The following is a 17,347-nucleotide window of genomic DNA, read 5'->3' as shown; positions in this document are numbered from 1 at the left end:
ATAACTTAAGACTTAGTCCTAGATCTTCTTTTTTATTCTATCCATTTTCAAGGCAATCTCTTGGTTCCCTTGGCTTTAAAGATTCACAATTATGTCCTTAGCCAGATCTCTAAGTTCCCAATCCGTATGTTCAACTGCCTATTTGATATCTCCACTTGAATTCTGCATAGGCATCTTAAACTAAACATTTTCCAAAATGAAACTTATCTTCCAACTCTGCCTCTCTGCCAGTCTTTGCCAATTGTTATCCTCCATAGCTCAAAGTCATCCTTTAATAATTCTACTAGATGGTGAACTCTATGATACCAAGGATGTTGTATACCCAGCACCTGATATGGAGCCCAGGATTGGGAGAAGGCACTGATGCTCTATTTGAAGGAATACAACTTCCCTTCACATCCCACTCTGGTTAATCATTAAGCCTTATCAAGTTTATTCCTTAAGTTTATTTCAAAATCTGTCCACTTCTCTCAGTCTTTTTTTCTGCATCGTGGTCCAAGCTCCCGTCATTTATCACCTGAATTACTGCAATAGCTTCTTAAGCTGCTCTCCCCGCATGTGTTCTTGTCAGCCAAGCCAGACTCCCACAGCTATCAGACTGATCTTTACAGATAACAATTTAGTTCAGCCATTTTCTCACTGATACATTCAAAGTTTCATGTTGCTTTTGGAAGGATAAAGAACAAATGACTTATTATGGCATCCAAGGCACTCTCTGCCTGATTTCTCTTGTTCACCTCTCCATTTTCATCTTGTGTCTGTCTGCCGTCTCTCAACAGCTCTAGTCCCAGTGGCCTCTTCCCTATTCCTCCTCAGGCCTTTGGACATATTCTCTCTGCCTGATGACTCCTCCAGCCCTTTCACTTGGCTAACACTTACCCTTTATGTCTCAGCTTAAATATCTCCTCCCTGCAACACTTCCCTTGGCTATCCTAGACTAGATTAGGTCGTGCTATGACAGCCTTTCACAGTTTATGGACTTTCCTTTCACAGCACTCATTTTGACTCTAAATTCATGTTTAGTGCTACACTGGACTGAAGGCTCCACGAGAGCACAGATCCTATTTTTCTTGTTTCCTGCTCTACTCCCAGTCCCAAGTATCTGACCCATAGCAGAATACCCAGTAAATATTTATAGGATAAATGGATAAAGCTTAAGGGTAAAATGGGACACTCAGCATCAGTTTAATAAATACTTACTTTACTCCTTACATTTGTCACTTAATTTCCCAACTTTAGTGACTTGTCACAGGAGTCGACGACAGTGAAATCAGCTTACTCAATCTCTTACCCCACTACATTGAAAATCCTGAAAGTACCTCCTGTCACTCCTCATACTCACACAAAAGTGGCTCTTGACCATTCCTTTTTCTAACTCAGATCTGCATGTTCCAACCTGAACGTCAGAGATGTGGGAATGTAGAGGAGATGAGTTTACAGCACATAAAGCAGCTGTGGGACTCTCACACCTGGCACAATAGATTAGTCAATAGGATGCCTTTAAAGGAAGCTCTAAAATATACGTATTTTTACAATGATATATGCCTGAGACAACAAACATTAAAGAGTTTACTCACGTTTTAATATATGAATAAAGAAAGCAGCTAATAATTCATTCTTTAATTCATTGTTTTCTGAAAGGAAGCATTGCTTCCCTCCCCCAGCCCCCCCCCCCCCCCCCCCCCCCCCCCCCCCGCCACTGGTCTGCCTATCTCTTTAGTAATTTACTTCTAAATTAGACTGTAGTATTTAAAGGAGTTAATGGAGGTTAGGAATAGAAGAGAAATGATACCAACGTTTTAATAAGTAGCAGGGTGTTGTGGATTATAAATGGTAGCCTTAACATCTGTGTTCTAAATCATACTTATGCATAACTGAAAATGATTTGGGCTGAATTTAGATAACACATAGGTCTTTACAGATCAATTCTAGGTCACCTGCCTGAGGTCGACTTGTAAATTATCTTAGTTCAGAATGTTGGAGTAACACTGATATCAAATGTTAACACCTCTCCAGAAGCTTGGTTTTACCAGTTAAAACTGTTGTTCTTAATTCATTCAGCTGTGATGTAAAAGAAAATTTTTGGTCTATGATTTAAAAAAACAACCAAGTAATAAGGAGTACTAGAGTCTGTTTTCAAACATTTACAACCTAGAAATCTGTGAATAACAACTGACCTGGGAATAGTTAACCTGGTGTTCTCTAATATCTGTCAGACTTTTAAATCCCTTCCACAAAGATGTTCATTATAACGTAATAAATAACTTAAATATCTAAAATAGGGTAAAAGTTAAATAATGTTACATCTATATGACTTGAAATTATGCAGCCATTTAAACTGTTTGAAAAGTATTTTTTTTTTTATGTAAAGAATGCCTATCTTGTGATATTAAATGAAAATGCAGGATAAAAAGTTCACTATATAAAAAGATGCACTGAATATGAAGACATATAATAAATAGATCCTTTTGGTGATGGGATTACAAATGATTCTAATTTACTTTATAAAAATCTATATTTCCCAAATTTTCTACAATGAATATGTTACTTTCTATTCTCAGAATACATTACCTTCAAAAACAAAATTATTTAATCTTTATCATCTTCTTTTCATAGAGAGTTGCATAGTGACTAGACCTCCAATCCATGCCAATCAGTCACTTCCTGAAGAGCTGAAAGAATTTGGGTATTACTTGGGTATGTTTGCATTTTTAATTTTTTAATACTATGACATGGATGTTGGGAGGACTCTGTGCTCACAGATTCTTAAATATATGTTCCATTATTCATCTGCAGATAATTGCAGCCAAGTTCTGTGGTGGAATTAAACAGACTGGGTTAGAATTTTGGCTCAATCACTTGTAACTTAACCTCTTTGAGCTTCCCTCGCTCATGGAAATAAGATTAATAAATGACAGCTATTATTAGTTTTAAGTGTCTTTTATGGGTAAGGGACAGTGCTAGATGTCATAAGAAATAGGATGATGAATAAATAACACGAGATTTCAGAAACACAGAAAGCTGGCATATTAAGGGGGCTTAGTGATTCCATGTTTCCTCTCTTCAGATATAGTTGCCAAGAAAATAACTAAGTCATTTAAAGCAAATAGATGGGTTTTCATTAAGACAAAGGAAAACTTATTCTTTATAAATTGAGGTGAGGGCAACAGTTACTACCACACAACTTAAAATGAGAAATACTAAAAGCCAAGAACTCTATCAATAACATACATACCTTATTCGTTTAATTTTACTGGGCCCTAAAACTCAATGAATATATTTCCCTTATTATACCAGTCAATTAGCCTTTAAGGGATTAATGTTCACTAATAATCACTTCATGAGGCATCCACAAGGCTTAGAGAAGGTGACCACTTAGAGTATACTCCTCTCTCCTACACATACTCTGAAATTCCCTGACTACAGTCTGTTTCAGTGGCTGTGTGAACCTCTTTCCCAAGTTCAAGTTCCTAAGGGTAGATGATGCAGGTTTATGCATAACTCTAGCCTCAAAAGTGGTTGAAGGACAACTATTTGCTGAGGATGTGGATGAAACTTGGATGTGCAAGTTGTAGTGTCACAGGTATGTCCCCAGACCCCTTAAAGTGAGAAAAAGAGCTGAGAGTAGGGCAAGAAGGCAGTGGGAAGGGCGTGGGAGCTGGGGACTGACTGGGCTCTGCTTTCCCTGTGCTGAAATTTCCTAGTGCAGAACTCTGAGTCCAACAACTCTAAGTTCTAACCTGGCTTTCTAGTCTCAGCTTCCTGTAAGAAACTAAAGTGCAACATGCAGAAGTGGGTGGGTTGGCATGTGAGAGGGCGGAGGGATATCTTGTGAGTAAAGGTTGCCCAGCTTGGACTGGGCAGCGTAAAGAGAAACCTCACTCAGGAGATGATATGTAGGTCTCCATTTTACTGATGCCACAGCCCCTGTGTAGAAGCTGAATGACTACTAAGTAGCCCTAACATCTTTATGATGATTTTGGCATCTAACTGTTAAGTCAATTTGCAATGACCTGATGCTTGCACAAAACTTACCACATTATTAGGCTTTTCTAAACAATGATATAATCTATAACTGTTCAGAAAAAAATTCTTGAAAATAACTGGGATTACCATTGAACTAGAAACCAAGAGATAACGTGAATGTCTTTTCCCCCTCCTCCTAAACAGTTTTGTTTTGGTCTAGATCACAAGGAGCTATTTGCTAAAACCAATATCAAATGTAGTTTCAGAATATTAGAATGACAACACGTCTTCTTGGGAGACTATTAGAAATAAATAGTAACAAATGCCTTATAGCATTTAAAGTTGTGACCAGCTCTTTGCTATAGGAGCATAAAAGAGATCACATCTTCTCAGAGCTACAGAATTTTTTTTTAAAGATTGACACCTGAGCTAACAACTGTTGCCAATCTTCTTTTTTTTCTTTTTTTTCTTTCCCTTCTTCTTCTCCCCAAATCACCCCCCCCCCACCACCAGTACATAATTGTATATTCTAGTTGTGAGTGCCTCTGGTTATGTTATGTGGGACATCACCTCAGCATGGCCTGATGAGCGGTGCCATGTCCGCGCCCAGGATCCGAACCTGCGAAACCCTGGGCCAGAAGCAGAGCACGGGAACTCAACCGCTCAGCCATGGGCCGGCCCATCAGAGCTACAGATTTAATCAAAACAAAGAGTTGATTTCCTGGCCATGATAATGGCAGTATGAACATTTCAGACTGTCAACAAAAGTCATATGGTCAGAATTTGATTTTAAAAAGGAAAATTCCCAAAGATCCTCTATCATACTCATTTTATGCAGAAAGGCGCTAAGGTTAAGAAGGGTGTGTAACTTTCTCGGGTCTCAGAGCTGGTTAGTGGCAGAGATCCTCAGGTCTCTCTCCTACTTTCACTAGAGCAGTGCATCTGGTTAAATTTCAGTCTGAACTGGCAGTTTGAGTCCAGACCTACAAATAATGCCAGAACTTGCTCCCTACACACAAAGCAGGGACTCAGACTAACTCAGAATATTTAGAGCCTCATGGAGCCCATCTTAAGGGATATGAACCATCACACCTACGTCTTAACAATCCTATTGTTCCTTTGCCAGGAATCAATGTTCTTTTCTTCCTTAAGTAATTTGGATAATTGTACCTTATAAAACTCAGTCTGAATTAATCTTTCTAAATTTTAAAGCATTTCAGTGATTTACTTTTGGCTTTTGAAAACACAAACTTTACTTATCAGATCATTATTATAAAGTGTTGATATTTTAGTAGCTGAGACACAAGATCAAATATCTGCCAGTTTAATGGGAGCACAGGGTGATATTTGCCTACTTTAAAGATTACTTATCCATACAGGCATGGAGCCCAAACCAGCGATAGTCTCTACTTGGTGAATAGATTCAAGAAGTTTCCTAAATAATGAAACTTCAAATGAATTATATCCATAACTTGACAGTAATATGAAGAAATTGCAAGCTTTCTGTAACTGGAAAAAAAACCCTTAGACTTGTAAATAAGAACTAATATTTTATGCCAAAAAAGAATGATTGGATATTTTTTATAACACCTTTATTCACATACTTTAAAATTTGCCCTTTTAAAGTGTACAGTTCATTTGAGGCCCACCCAGTGGCATAGTGGTTAAATTCGCATTAGCAGCCCAGAGTTCGTAGGTTCAGATCCCGCTTATCAAGCCATGCTGTGGCAGGTGTCTCACATATAAAACAGAGGAAGATGGGCACAGATGTCAGCTCAGGGCCAATCTTCCTCAGCAAAAAGAGGAGGATTGGTGGCGGATATTAGCTCAGGGTTATTCTTCCTCAAAAAAAAAAAGTGTACAATTCAGTAATTTTTAGTAAATTCATAGAGTTGTGCAACCATTAGCACTATATAATTTTATAGCATTTTCATCATGTCCATAAGAAACTCCATACTCATTACTAGCCCCTGGCAACCACTAATTTACTTTCTATCTACATGGATTTTCCTGTTCTGCACATTTCATAGAAATAAAATTGTACAATATATGGCTTTTTGTATCTGGCTTTTCTCACTTTGAATACTGTTTCCAAGGTTCACCTATGATGTAGCACGCATCAGTACCCATTCTTTATCACAGCAGAAAAATATTCCATTGTGTGGATATACTATAATTTATCCATTTATCTGTTGACGGACATTTGGGTTCTACTTTATGGCTATTATAAGTAATGTTACTATGAACACTCATGTACAAGTTTTTTTGTGTGGACATATGTTTTCAATTCTCTTTGGATATATACCTAGGAGTAGAATTGCCATTCACGTGGTAACTCTTTTAACTTTTAAGGATCTGTCAGACTGGTTTTCAAAGTGGCTGACCCCTTTCACCTTCTCACCAGCAGTGCATAGGGGTTCTGATTTCTCCACATCCTGGCTAACATTTGTTATTATTTATCTTATTTTATTAGAACCACCCTACTAAGTGTGAAGTGTAGTTTTGACTTGGTTCTCTAATGAATAATGATGTTGAAGACCTTTTTATGTGGTCGTTGACCATTTGTACGTCCTTTTTCAAACAAATATCTATTTTCAAATCTGTGTACACTGAACAACGCCCCCTCAAAGAAGTCCAAGTTCTAATCTGTGACTTGTGAATATGTTACATTGTAGGCCAAAGAGACTTCATAGATGTGGTTAAATCAAGGATCTTGAGAGAGGGAGATGATCCTGGATTATCTGGGTGAGTCAAATGTCATCACAGGAGTCCTTATAAGGAGGAGGCAGCAGAGTTACAGTCAGAAAAGTGATCTAATGACAGAAGCAAAAGTTGGCCTGATGATCTTTGAAGATGGAGAAAAGGGTTATGAGCTCAAAAATTCAGGTGGCCTTAAGAAGACGGGAAAAGCAAGGAAACAGATTCTTCCATAGATCCTCTGGAGCTGATTTGAGTTTATTTTAGTGAGTCTGATTTTAGATTTCTGACCTCCAGGACTATAAAATGATAAATTTGTGTTATTTTGAGCCACTAAGTTTGCAGTAATACGTTACAGCAGCAATAGGAACCTCATACAAATCCTCTGCTGATGATTTTTTAATTAGGTTATTTGTCTTTTTATTATTGAGTTGTAAAAGTTCTTTATATATTCTGGATACAAGTCCCTTATCAGATATGTTATTGAAAATATTTTCTCCCATTCTGTGGGTTTTTTTTTTTTTTAACTTTCTTAATGGCGTCTTTTGAAGCACAAAAGTTTTTATTTATTTATTTGTGAGGAAGACTGGCCTTGAGCTAACATCTGTTGCCAATCTTCCTCTTTTTGCTTGAGGAAGATTGTCGTTGAGCTAATATCTGTGTCAATCTTCCTCTGTTTTATGTGGGATGCCGCCACTTGACAAGTGGTGCCACTGAAGTGGAGCAGGTGAAGTTAACCACTACACCACTGGGCCAGCCCCAAAAGTGTTTTACTTTGATGAGGTCTAATTTCTCTTTTTCTTTTGTTGCTTTGGGTATCATATTAAAAAACAACTGTCTAATCCGAGGTCACAAAGATTTACTCCTATGTTTTCTTCTAAAAGTTTTATAGTTGTAGCTCTTACATTTAGGTCTATGATCCACATTGAGTTAATTTTTGTATATGGTATGAAGTAGGGGCCCAACTTAATTCTTTTGCATGTGGATATCCAGACGTCTTGGCACAATTTGTTTTAAAAAAAAAAGCGCACATTTGCCATAAAGTCATTTCATTTAACCCATAGGATTTTTCTGATTAGATTACATAACAGTTGACCAAAATAGGAAAAGCGTTGGAGATGTCTTTCCAGCTATGAAAGGCTGCACGTGGGTGCCTGGTGTTCTACCAGATGCATAGCTGAAATTATTCTTGTTTAGAAATTTTTCTATGTAGTTCTAAATTGTTATGAACTTGTTATTATCAGTCACCATGGAACCACTTGATAAGTGATTTTTTTCTTGTCTAAGCAGTTTATCAACACATTCAGGGCTGATAATATTGATAGAGGAAATCAAAGGGCAGAGGGCTATTCCGTCTTACTTCTTTTCATTCTTGTGGGCAGAGATGGATGGGAATAATCCATCAGAATGAGTCCACTGAGATCCCAACCGTACTTCTTTCTAAGGAGGGAGCTGGGTAATTTGCGCTGGATAATGAAGTTTCCCTTCTCATGAAGATCTTCTTGTTCAGGGCAACAGGTGGGCTTAATGTGCTTCTTTAGCCTCAAAACAATAATGAAAGAATTTCACTTAGCTTTGAAGACGCCAAGAGTCCTGCCTTTGAATGGAAAATTTAGCATTATCAGAGTCTTTTGGTGCAAAAATCAGTTGGGTTACAGTGGAAATTGACAGGTTGAACTTGGTGACTCACGAAGTTTTCATTTGCCATCATCCAAACTCAGGAAAGTTTAATGTGGAGAGGTAGTCTAAGAATTTAGCAATCTCTTATGCCATTTCACTTACTGGAAATCTGTTATTTCTTTAAACAATCTGGAACCCAAGTGGGTCTTGGACATAAGTTTCAGACTGTGCTGCTTGGAAGTTGATCCTTTTCCTCTGCTTAGCACTTTTCATTTGCACAGAAAAATTGTAAGTTTAAGTTTGTCTTCTCCATTTCCAAGTTATCTGATGTCTTCAGCTCCTGATGATCAACAATCTTTTTTCTTCTTTCTTTTCCTTCTTTTTGTCCCTTTTCTTCCCCTTCCTCTCTCTCTTTCTCTTCATGTTCTTATTTTAAAATCACTAGTGAGTTAACAGATATAAATTAATAAAAAAGCAAAGGAGTGAATTGCCAAATGACAGTCAAAAGGACAACGTCGTAGTTTACACACAGGGGTTTTGTTCTTGAAACATTTGTCCTTGACCTCTCAACTTTGGTCAGTATAGCCAAAATTCAGTATAATCAATATTATTCTTGTTTGAAATCAGCGTGTATGTTGTCTCGGCTTTTACAAGGGCAAAGCCAATCTTACCTGTAAACAGACAGAGGAGGAACAAAGGAAGCAATGGATTTAAAGAAAACTTGCTTTTTTTCTTCTTGTCTGAGTAGAAAGATTGTGCCGAGGGCTAAGAGATTAAATTGTGTCACGTGTCAGGAAATTGGCAAGCAGCCATCTTTTCTGCCTGCCACTACATGCTGCTTTTGTGCTGTGGATGGGTTTAATAAATGCACTGTTGTGTAAAATGTCATTGCTGCATCGCCAAGCGGAGGCTGTCATGTGATAGCTCTTCCCAGGATGACAGATCAATATTGGTCCTAAGCAATTCGGGGACTTGAAGCCACACAGAGGGCATTTTTATGGTTCAGATACAAAAGTAGAAATAAAAATCATTCTTCAAAGCATGGAAATATATCTATTTTGCTCTGGGACACAACCTAATGTTCTTACTTTAAAGATAGGTAATGCTATCAGATTTTAATGACTACTTCCACAAGAAACAATACAAATGACTGGTAACATTTTTTAAAAGTTCAATCTTACTGTTAATCAAATAAATGCAAAACAAGGAAAAAGACCATTGTCTGCCTTGGCAAACAGCCCAAAATTATATACTTGCAAGCTCATGCAATGGTGAAAACATGATCATAAAACAGGCCCTCTCCAACAGTGTTGGTGGAAGTAAGATTTTGTACAATCTTTCTGGAAAGAAATTTAGCAATATGTATCAAAATTCTTTAAAATGTTTATACTTTTTGGTTCAGAAACTCTACTACTAGAAATATATGTGAAGGAAATTGTGAGAAACAAGATCAACAATGTTTTTCAAGAGATTGCCAGTTATTTAAAATGCTGAGAAACCGAAAATAACCGAAACTCCTAACAATGAAAATAGTAAATATATTATTAAATAACAATTAAAATATTTGCAGAGGTTTTTTTAATGATATAAGGAAAGGTTTATGAAATAAGGTTATGTGAAATTAAACAAATCTAAATATTACATAGAGTATAATCTAAACTAAATTAAAAAAAGTAGCAAAAAAAAAATACCAGAAATAAATGTACAAAAAATGTTAATAGTTATGGACCCTATTTAGCATAAAATTCAATATGTTGTGTTTTGTTTAGGTTTTGTCTACTTTTCTGCATTTTATATATTTTCCACCAAGGACAATTATCATATCCATAAACACACATATACAGGGAATTATATTTAAAAAGAGGTTGCACAGGAAAAAGATTAGGACATTGGTCCAGAGAAATTCATCTAAAACATCATATGCTCTCTTGCCTTGACTCTTAGCCTTCATCTCACATTTTCCCAAAGCTTCTGGCTCTCTCCCTCACTGCAGCTCAGATTCACATCTCCCGCCATCACATGTACCAACATATCTCAGCTAGTCCCTGTCTCTGCTGTCCCTCCCCTTGTGGGACTGGTTTCTTCCTTATTTCTGATCTTGGTCCACATCTTGTTTCTGACTGTTTTTTCTCCCCTCAGGGTCCAGCATTCCATCGTGTCTATATTTGCGGGGGATTTTTTAATGTAAACTTTTTTTTTTTGAGGAAGATTAGCCCTGAGCTAACATCTGCTGCCAATCCTCCTCTTTTTGCTGAGGAAAACTGGCCCTGAGCTAACATCAGTGCCCATCTTCCTCTACTTTATATGTGGGATGCCTGCCACAGCATGGCTTGACAAGTAGTGCGTAGGTCTGCATCCGGGATCCAAACCTGTGAACCCGGGGCCACCGAAGCAGAACGTGCAAACTTAACCGCTACACCACCAGGCTAGACCTCCATATTTGTTTTTTATTGCTGTGTGATAAACTATCACAAATTTTGCAGTTTAAAATAACATATATTTATGATCTCAGAGGTTCAGTGGTTCAGGAGTCTGGGCACAGCTTAGTGGAGTCCCCTACTCTGGATCCCACAAGGCTGCAATCAAAGTGCTATCTGGACTGCATTCCTTGTGGGAGCCTGGGGTTCTCTTCCAGTCTTATGTGGCTATTGGTAGAATTCGGCTGTATGACTGACATATCCCATCTTGCTAGCTATAGGCTGGGGACTGCTCTCAGCTCCTAGAGGCTGCCCTCGGGTACTTGCCATGTGCCCCCCTCCACAGGTCTTCTCACAACATGGAAGTTTGCTTCATCTAGGCCAGCAGGATAATCTCTGCTTTCAAAGTGCTCGCTGGATTACGTCAGGCCAACACAGGCTAATCTCCCTTTTGATAAACTCAGAGTCAACTGATTAGGGACTTTAATTACATCTTTGAAATCCCTTTCGCCATAGTGAGTAATATTATCATGAGACACACAGCCCATCATACTCATAGGTCAGGCCCGCACTCAAAGGAAAGGGATTATGCAAAGATGTGGGTCATTGCAGGTCATCTTAGAATTGTGTCTACCATAACTGTCACTTCCTGGCTGTCACAGACTTATGGCTCAAGTTCAGCACTCTGTTAAACGGCTCGCTCTGCAGACTAAGTTGTGTTGAGGGCTTTGAATTTTACCCAGCTCCTTCACACTGACTGTTTCATTTAATCCTTATCACAGTCTCCTGAGAAACATGCTCTCACCTCCAATTTACCAGTGAGGGAACTGGAGCACAGAGAGCTTTAAAAAAAAGCACAAAGTCACAGAGCTAGAAAGTAGAACTTGAAACCCAGGTCCTCTGACACCAAATAGTATGCTCTTTTTTCCTACATCTCTCTTCTGGGGCAACCACCGAGACAAGAGCCCAGTTTTGAGTTTGATCTAATTAGGGAGAAAGTCACCTCTCACCTCATCTGTGTCTTAAGCCTGAACACTCACTTTATATGGGGGTGATGGAGCAAACACAGGAAGGTTTTTCATAATGAACTCAGAATTCCAAGAATGATGTATGTATTAGTGGTGTGCTATTGCTCTTTAGAAAATTACCAAAAATTTCACAAATAAAACAACACCCATTTATTAGCTCATTATGTAGGTCAGAAGTCTGCCACGGTATGTCTGGAATCTCTGCTCAGGTTCTTAACAAGGCTAAAATCCAGATGTTGGCCAAGCTGCATTCTCATCTGGAGGTTCAGGGTCTTCCAAGCTCTTGCGGTGTAGGACGGAGATTCCCGCTTCCTTGTTGGCTGTCAGCTGGAGGCCTCTGCTCTTAGAAGCCATCCTCATTTCTCCTCACATGGCCTCCTCCATCTTCAAACCAGGAAAAGTGTCAAGTACTTCACACATTTTAAGTCTCTTTTCTTCTTCTGCCACCGGCCAGAGAAAACCCTACACTTTTAGGGCTTATGTGATTAGATCAGGCTCACCTGAATAGTCTCCCTCTCTTAAGGTCAACTATACCATAGAACATAAAGTAATCACAGGACTGATATCTCATCAGAGGCAAAGATTCAATGGATTAGGCTGTGGAATTCTGGGGAGTGACATTTTTAGAATGATGCTTACCATAGTATATCTTTCAAGTGTTTTGTTTTTTTTTTTTCTTTCTGCTGTATAACTTAGAACATAAAGACATGGATGAACATTGGACCTAGACCACCTAGGTTCAAATTTGGCTCCAGGATTTTGTCCACCATCAGGACAATTTTGTGCAAGTTACTTAACCTCTCAGTTTCTCGATTTTCTTATCTGAAAACAGAGAGTAATAAAAGTATGGATCTCATAGAGTTCTTGTATACTTTAAATGAGTTAATGTGCCAGAAAAGGACTTGGCAAATTGAAGCACTATGTTGGTCTTTGCTATTGTTACTATTGGTCTGATTATTATATATCAACTAAAGTAGAGTCCAGATTACTACTCTCCTTGGAGCAGACCTATCACCTCACTTTTCTGGGCCTCAGCTTCTCTGTAAATTTTGGTATTAGTTAATTGTCAAAATATAATTTATAATGTAAAGGATACAAAAAAAATTTTAAGAGTCTCTAACCCACAGGAAGGACCAAAGAATTTGTCATGTAAAAGCACACTATGTTTAGTTTGTGGGCTTATTTTCTCAGTGAGAGAAACAGCAGATTCAGTTCACTGTAGTATAAACTTGAGAATAGAAACATAGACCTTTTTCAGTACTATACCTGTTTACAAATGGGCTTTAATTCCATGTTATCACCAAGAGGAAAAGAAGTTTGAACAGATAGGAACAGGAAGCTTAGGGAAGGATATAGAGGAAGAAAGGAGACTGAAGGAAAGGAGGAAGGGATGAGAATAAAGGGAATAGAACACCATAGAGAGAAAGGAAAAGGAACGGAGGTGACAGCAGAGGAACGATTACTGAGAGGTAGAGAGAGTAGGTAAGGAAAGGGGGGAAACAGTGCTAAAATTTACTGAGCACCTGCTATATGCCTGGCATAGTTGGGGTTTAGGTTATCTACCTACCTACCTTCCTACCAATCTTAGCACAATGCCCACACACAATAAAAGCTCAATAAATGTTACCTCTCATTATGATTATTCTCTTTACAACTATTGAATGATGCTTCCAGCACAGCAGAACTTCCTTTTATCTCCCTATGTATGAGATTGCCACTCATGCTTGCAGGCAAAGAATGGTGGCACTCTCAGAGACGCCACTTTTCATTCTTAATTGTAGGTTAAGCATGTACAAAAAGTCTGTTTTATCTCACACGCAGAGCCAGAATTTGGCTAAGAGGTGGATGTTTCCATACTTCTAGGTAGAGAGTGGTACAAAATGATGATTGTGGCCCACCAATTTCTGAATTATCCTTTAACAACTCTATTTCAAAACTTTTAAAACGGAGCTTCTCCAGGGTCCAATATTAGCAAACCCAGTCCCCACCATGACTCACAAAATTACACAGCATCTATTTCAGATCCCTCACTCTGCAGCCTGGATAGTTCCTCCCTCAGAAATTAATTCAGTCAATTCAGCTTGAAAATTCTATTGTCAAAAAGCATGTGTTTCTTGTGGGAGTGTACTCATTTCTTTTCTTCTTGATAGGAGATGCAGATGAACCTGAAAAAAATTGAGATTCTCCTCCACAAGCGGCCAAGATGCAGCTGTCATAAGTAATCACTGCATCAGAACAATTGGATGGGGAACAAAAAGTGTCCTTGGTTGCTTTATAAGAAACACAGTACACTAACTTATTTATGCTTAATGAAAAGTAGACTGAGGAAGGTCTATGAAGTTTACATTTCTGCCACTTAGGTCACAGTCTTCAACGTGGCTCCATGCAAGCTAAGGTCACTCCTACCTACAGGATTTTGTGTGTGTTACCCTCCTTCGCTCTAATCATTAATTCACCCTCCTTTCTCTTCTCATTTTATTCATTCATTCATTCAAAAACTCACTCATTCATTCAGCAAGAATTTATTGATCCACGTCTATATGTAACTACTTGGCCTGAGGGCATTTAAAATCTAGTAGAGGCACTAAAATAACATTAGGACCCATTTTTCTCCCCTGGGAAATCTCTCCTGATTGTTCCAACCCGCGATGCGTTTTAATTAGTGTTTTGATGTCTGATAGAATTTTATATCATTTACTGAGTGCCCCACATGGGTGACTCTTATTTCCCCAAACAAGCTTTAGTTCTTTAAAGAGAGGGGTCCTGGTTCAAACCACTACTATTCTACCCTGAGCAATATCTGGTTCCACTCCACCTACTTAATCTCACTTTGGGTTCTTCAGCCAATTCAAGTTGGTTTCCCTCCTTGTTGGGACAACTTGCATTTTCTCCCTCTGTGTTCTCATTCAGATTTCTGAGGTTAGTGAAATCTTAATTATTTTTTTAAGAACCAGACTGGAATCTTCTTATGAAATAGTCTTTTATATTCTTTCTGTCCAAACTCCTACAGAAATCCCTTATAAGTAGTTGCTGAATTCATGAATACACAGTGTCTATAACATTGCATTAATTCCTAATACTACATACAATATACTGTTTTCTACACATTTTATTATTTGCTCATCAGCTCATGGTATTCTTCTTTCCAATCAGACTGAAGGTCCCATGGAACAAAAGATATATCTGTATCCCCTCCTTACGGTGCTTGGTCCATTGCTGAATGCGGTAGTTATTCACAAACACGAATTAAGTACTAGTTAAAATTCAATGAGTAATAAGGGATCCAGAAAGTCATTATAGAAAGCTTGCTTTGACAGCTTTCTCTTTCAACTACAGAACTTTTGTAGCATTATTATTCTCCAAAGGTACAAACGTGTCTCATTGATGTGGCATATTTATTTTCCGAATAATTCTAGTATTTCAGATCTTTACCTGAGTCTGCCATCCTCTGCTGCAGCACCTCCCGGTATAATCTTCGTAATAAATATGCCAGGGTCATCTCCGATGTGGGGATTATCTGTCCCTCCAGCAATACTGAATCCCAGGCCAGAATTCCCCTGTAGAAACAATAAGCAGATATTAAATGATGTGGCTGTCACCTAAACCTAGCTCCCCTTGCACTCTGTGTTATCGTCTTACTACTCAAATGGAAATCAGAGGATAACAGTCTTGTATGCAAAGCTAGAAAGCGCACTGTCAGCAGACAAAGGAAGGTCAGGAAAAACACTCAAGTTTGTCCCTGCATTGCAAGAATTCAAAGGGCCTTACATTTTTGCTTATTTAAAGGGCCTTATATTTTTGTTTTTAAGAAATGATTCCCTTATACGGCAATTAAAATGATCATTATGAAGTAGGAAATAAAAGGTTACACATTATGTAATATGAAAAAATGCAAAAAATCATTAGTGTAAATTGCAAAAATTATACACACATACGAAAAAGAATGGAAGAAGACAAGTTACATGAAAAATGTTTTATTTGGTAGAGTAGTGACATTTGGATGTTTTCCTTTTGTGATTACCAGTATTATTGTTCTAACATAGTTTATCCATCAAACAAGCGTGTTCCTATCTAATAAGGAATTTTGGCTTCAGAAGGCAGGGCTCCTTCTGGAGTCATAACAAATGTGAGATACTTTTTAGTAATAAATAGGTTTTAATTTGCAGTAGATAGAGACAAGGAATATATTACTGCCGCAGCATGTAAATTTGAATAGTTTATATTCTAACAAAGCTTTCATACTTACGCCTACAAATATAGTAATTGACATCCGATGTACATATAACCTTCTAAAATTTGTATGTAAAACATAATTAAAAGTCTCCCCCAAATTCACAAACCACCTTACTTAACATATTTCTTATTTACGTATTCTCTTTTAATCTCTATCTCCATGGCTGTATTATTTTTCTATATTATTTTCCGATTTTTTTTCCAATTCACGTTGTATTTTAAGCCGTTTCCATACAGCTAGGTAATCTTTATAATTATCCATTTTAAATCACTAAATATTTCATCAAGGTCATGTACCATCATTTATTTAACCAGTCCCCTGTCATTGGATATTTAATTTCTCCATATATGCTAACAAATATAGCGCACTAAATTTATGATTACTTGATTAAGTTCTGCTCTTGGATAAAAAGAGATGAGGACTAAGAATTTAGTAGTTAATCCAGAAAAATTAATTAGGGCACTCAGTCAGAAAAGTTCAATGTCAAGGTAAGATCAGCTGTAACTTGACAGTTATACCACTGCAAATGTCAAGGTAATGTTTAGCAATTTTTTATTGAATGAATTAATAAAACTCTGAATTCCAGAAGGTTGTTTTCATAATTGTACATTTATATTGAAAGGTTCAAATTAGTAATTCAAACACGGCAACTAAAATCCCATGTTTTTATATTTCTGACATCTGTCTACTTCTGCTTATTCATTGAAAAATTCCAATGTTCATTGGACAGAGATATTTCTTAGTAGCAGGCATGTAATCATGAATTTATTTAATATTTATTAAACACCAGCCCTGTGCCTGGCACTGGACTAAGTCCTGAAGCTACAGCAGTGAATATGTCAGTTTATGAGGCATATGAAGGGAAAATACAGAGTGCAGGAGTAGCTAACGGGAGAACCAAACATAGGGAATTTTCCTGAAGGTGAATAGCAGTTAATTACTCTTAAGGAGGTCAGGGTGGGAGCTGGGGAGGAGGACAGAATGTTCCAGGCAGAAGGAAGAACATATGTAAAATCCCTGAGGTAAGAAAGGGTATGCCAGGTCCAAAAAACAGACAGTAAGGCTGGAATAAAGACAGCAAGAAAAATTGAACAAGATGAGACTTTACCGTGAGGTTCTTCACAGCAGAATATGTGAATCCATTTTTAGGTTTAAGTAGCTATTAACAACTGATGACGGTATCAGTATTGGATGATCATCTCCTATGTGACTGTCTTGAAGCTAAGGCTACGGGGATTAAGACCGGATAATTTCTGCCTTTATGGAATTCAAGGCAGAGCAGAAAAGGCAGTGAGAGTCTGGCTTCTGGGATCAGTACATTTTCATTGTATAATCTCAACTACATTGTCATGTAAATAGCCACCAAGACAGCAGTTAGGTGATTT

General features: G+C 37.8%; 1 protein-coding gene across 29 annotated transcripts in view; it reads right to left on the bottom strand.

Moving 5' to 3' along the window:
• DLG2 (discs large MAGUK scaffold protein 2) overlaps positions 1–17,347 on the bottom strand; it is a 1,809,506-nt gene that overhangs the window by 522,468 nt on the left and 1,269,691 nt on the right. For all 29 annotated transcript variants that reach the window (XM_044753763.2, XM_070490530.1, XM_070490528.1 and 26 more), the window contains one exon: positions 15,161–15,285. In XM_044753763.2, the coding sequence (XP_044609698.1) occupies positions 15,161–15,285 (125 nt within the window). The remainder of the gene's footprint in view (positions 1–15,160; positions 15,286–17,347) is intronic.

This window comes from Equus asinus, chromosome 20 (assembly GCF_041296235.1).
Source record: "Equus asinus isolate D_3611 breed Donkey chromosome 20, EquAss-T2T_v2, whole genome shotgun sequence".
Lineage (NCBI taxonomy): Eukaryota > Metazoa > Chordata > Mammalia > Perissodactyla > Equidae > Equus > Equus asinus.
The sequence above is the reverse complement of the archived record's forward strand: the minus strand, read 5'-3'. Positions and strand labels throughout refer to the sequence as shown.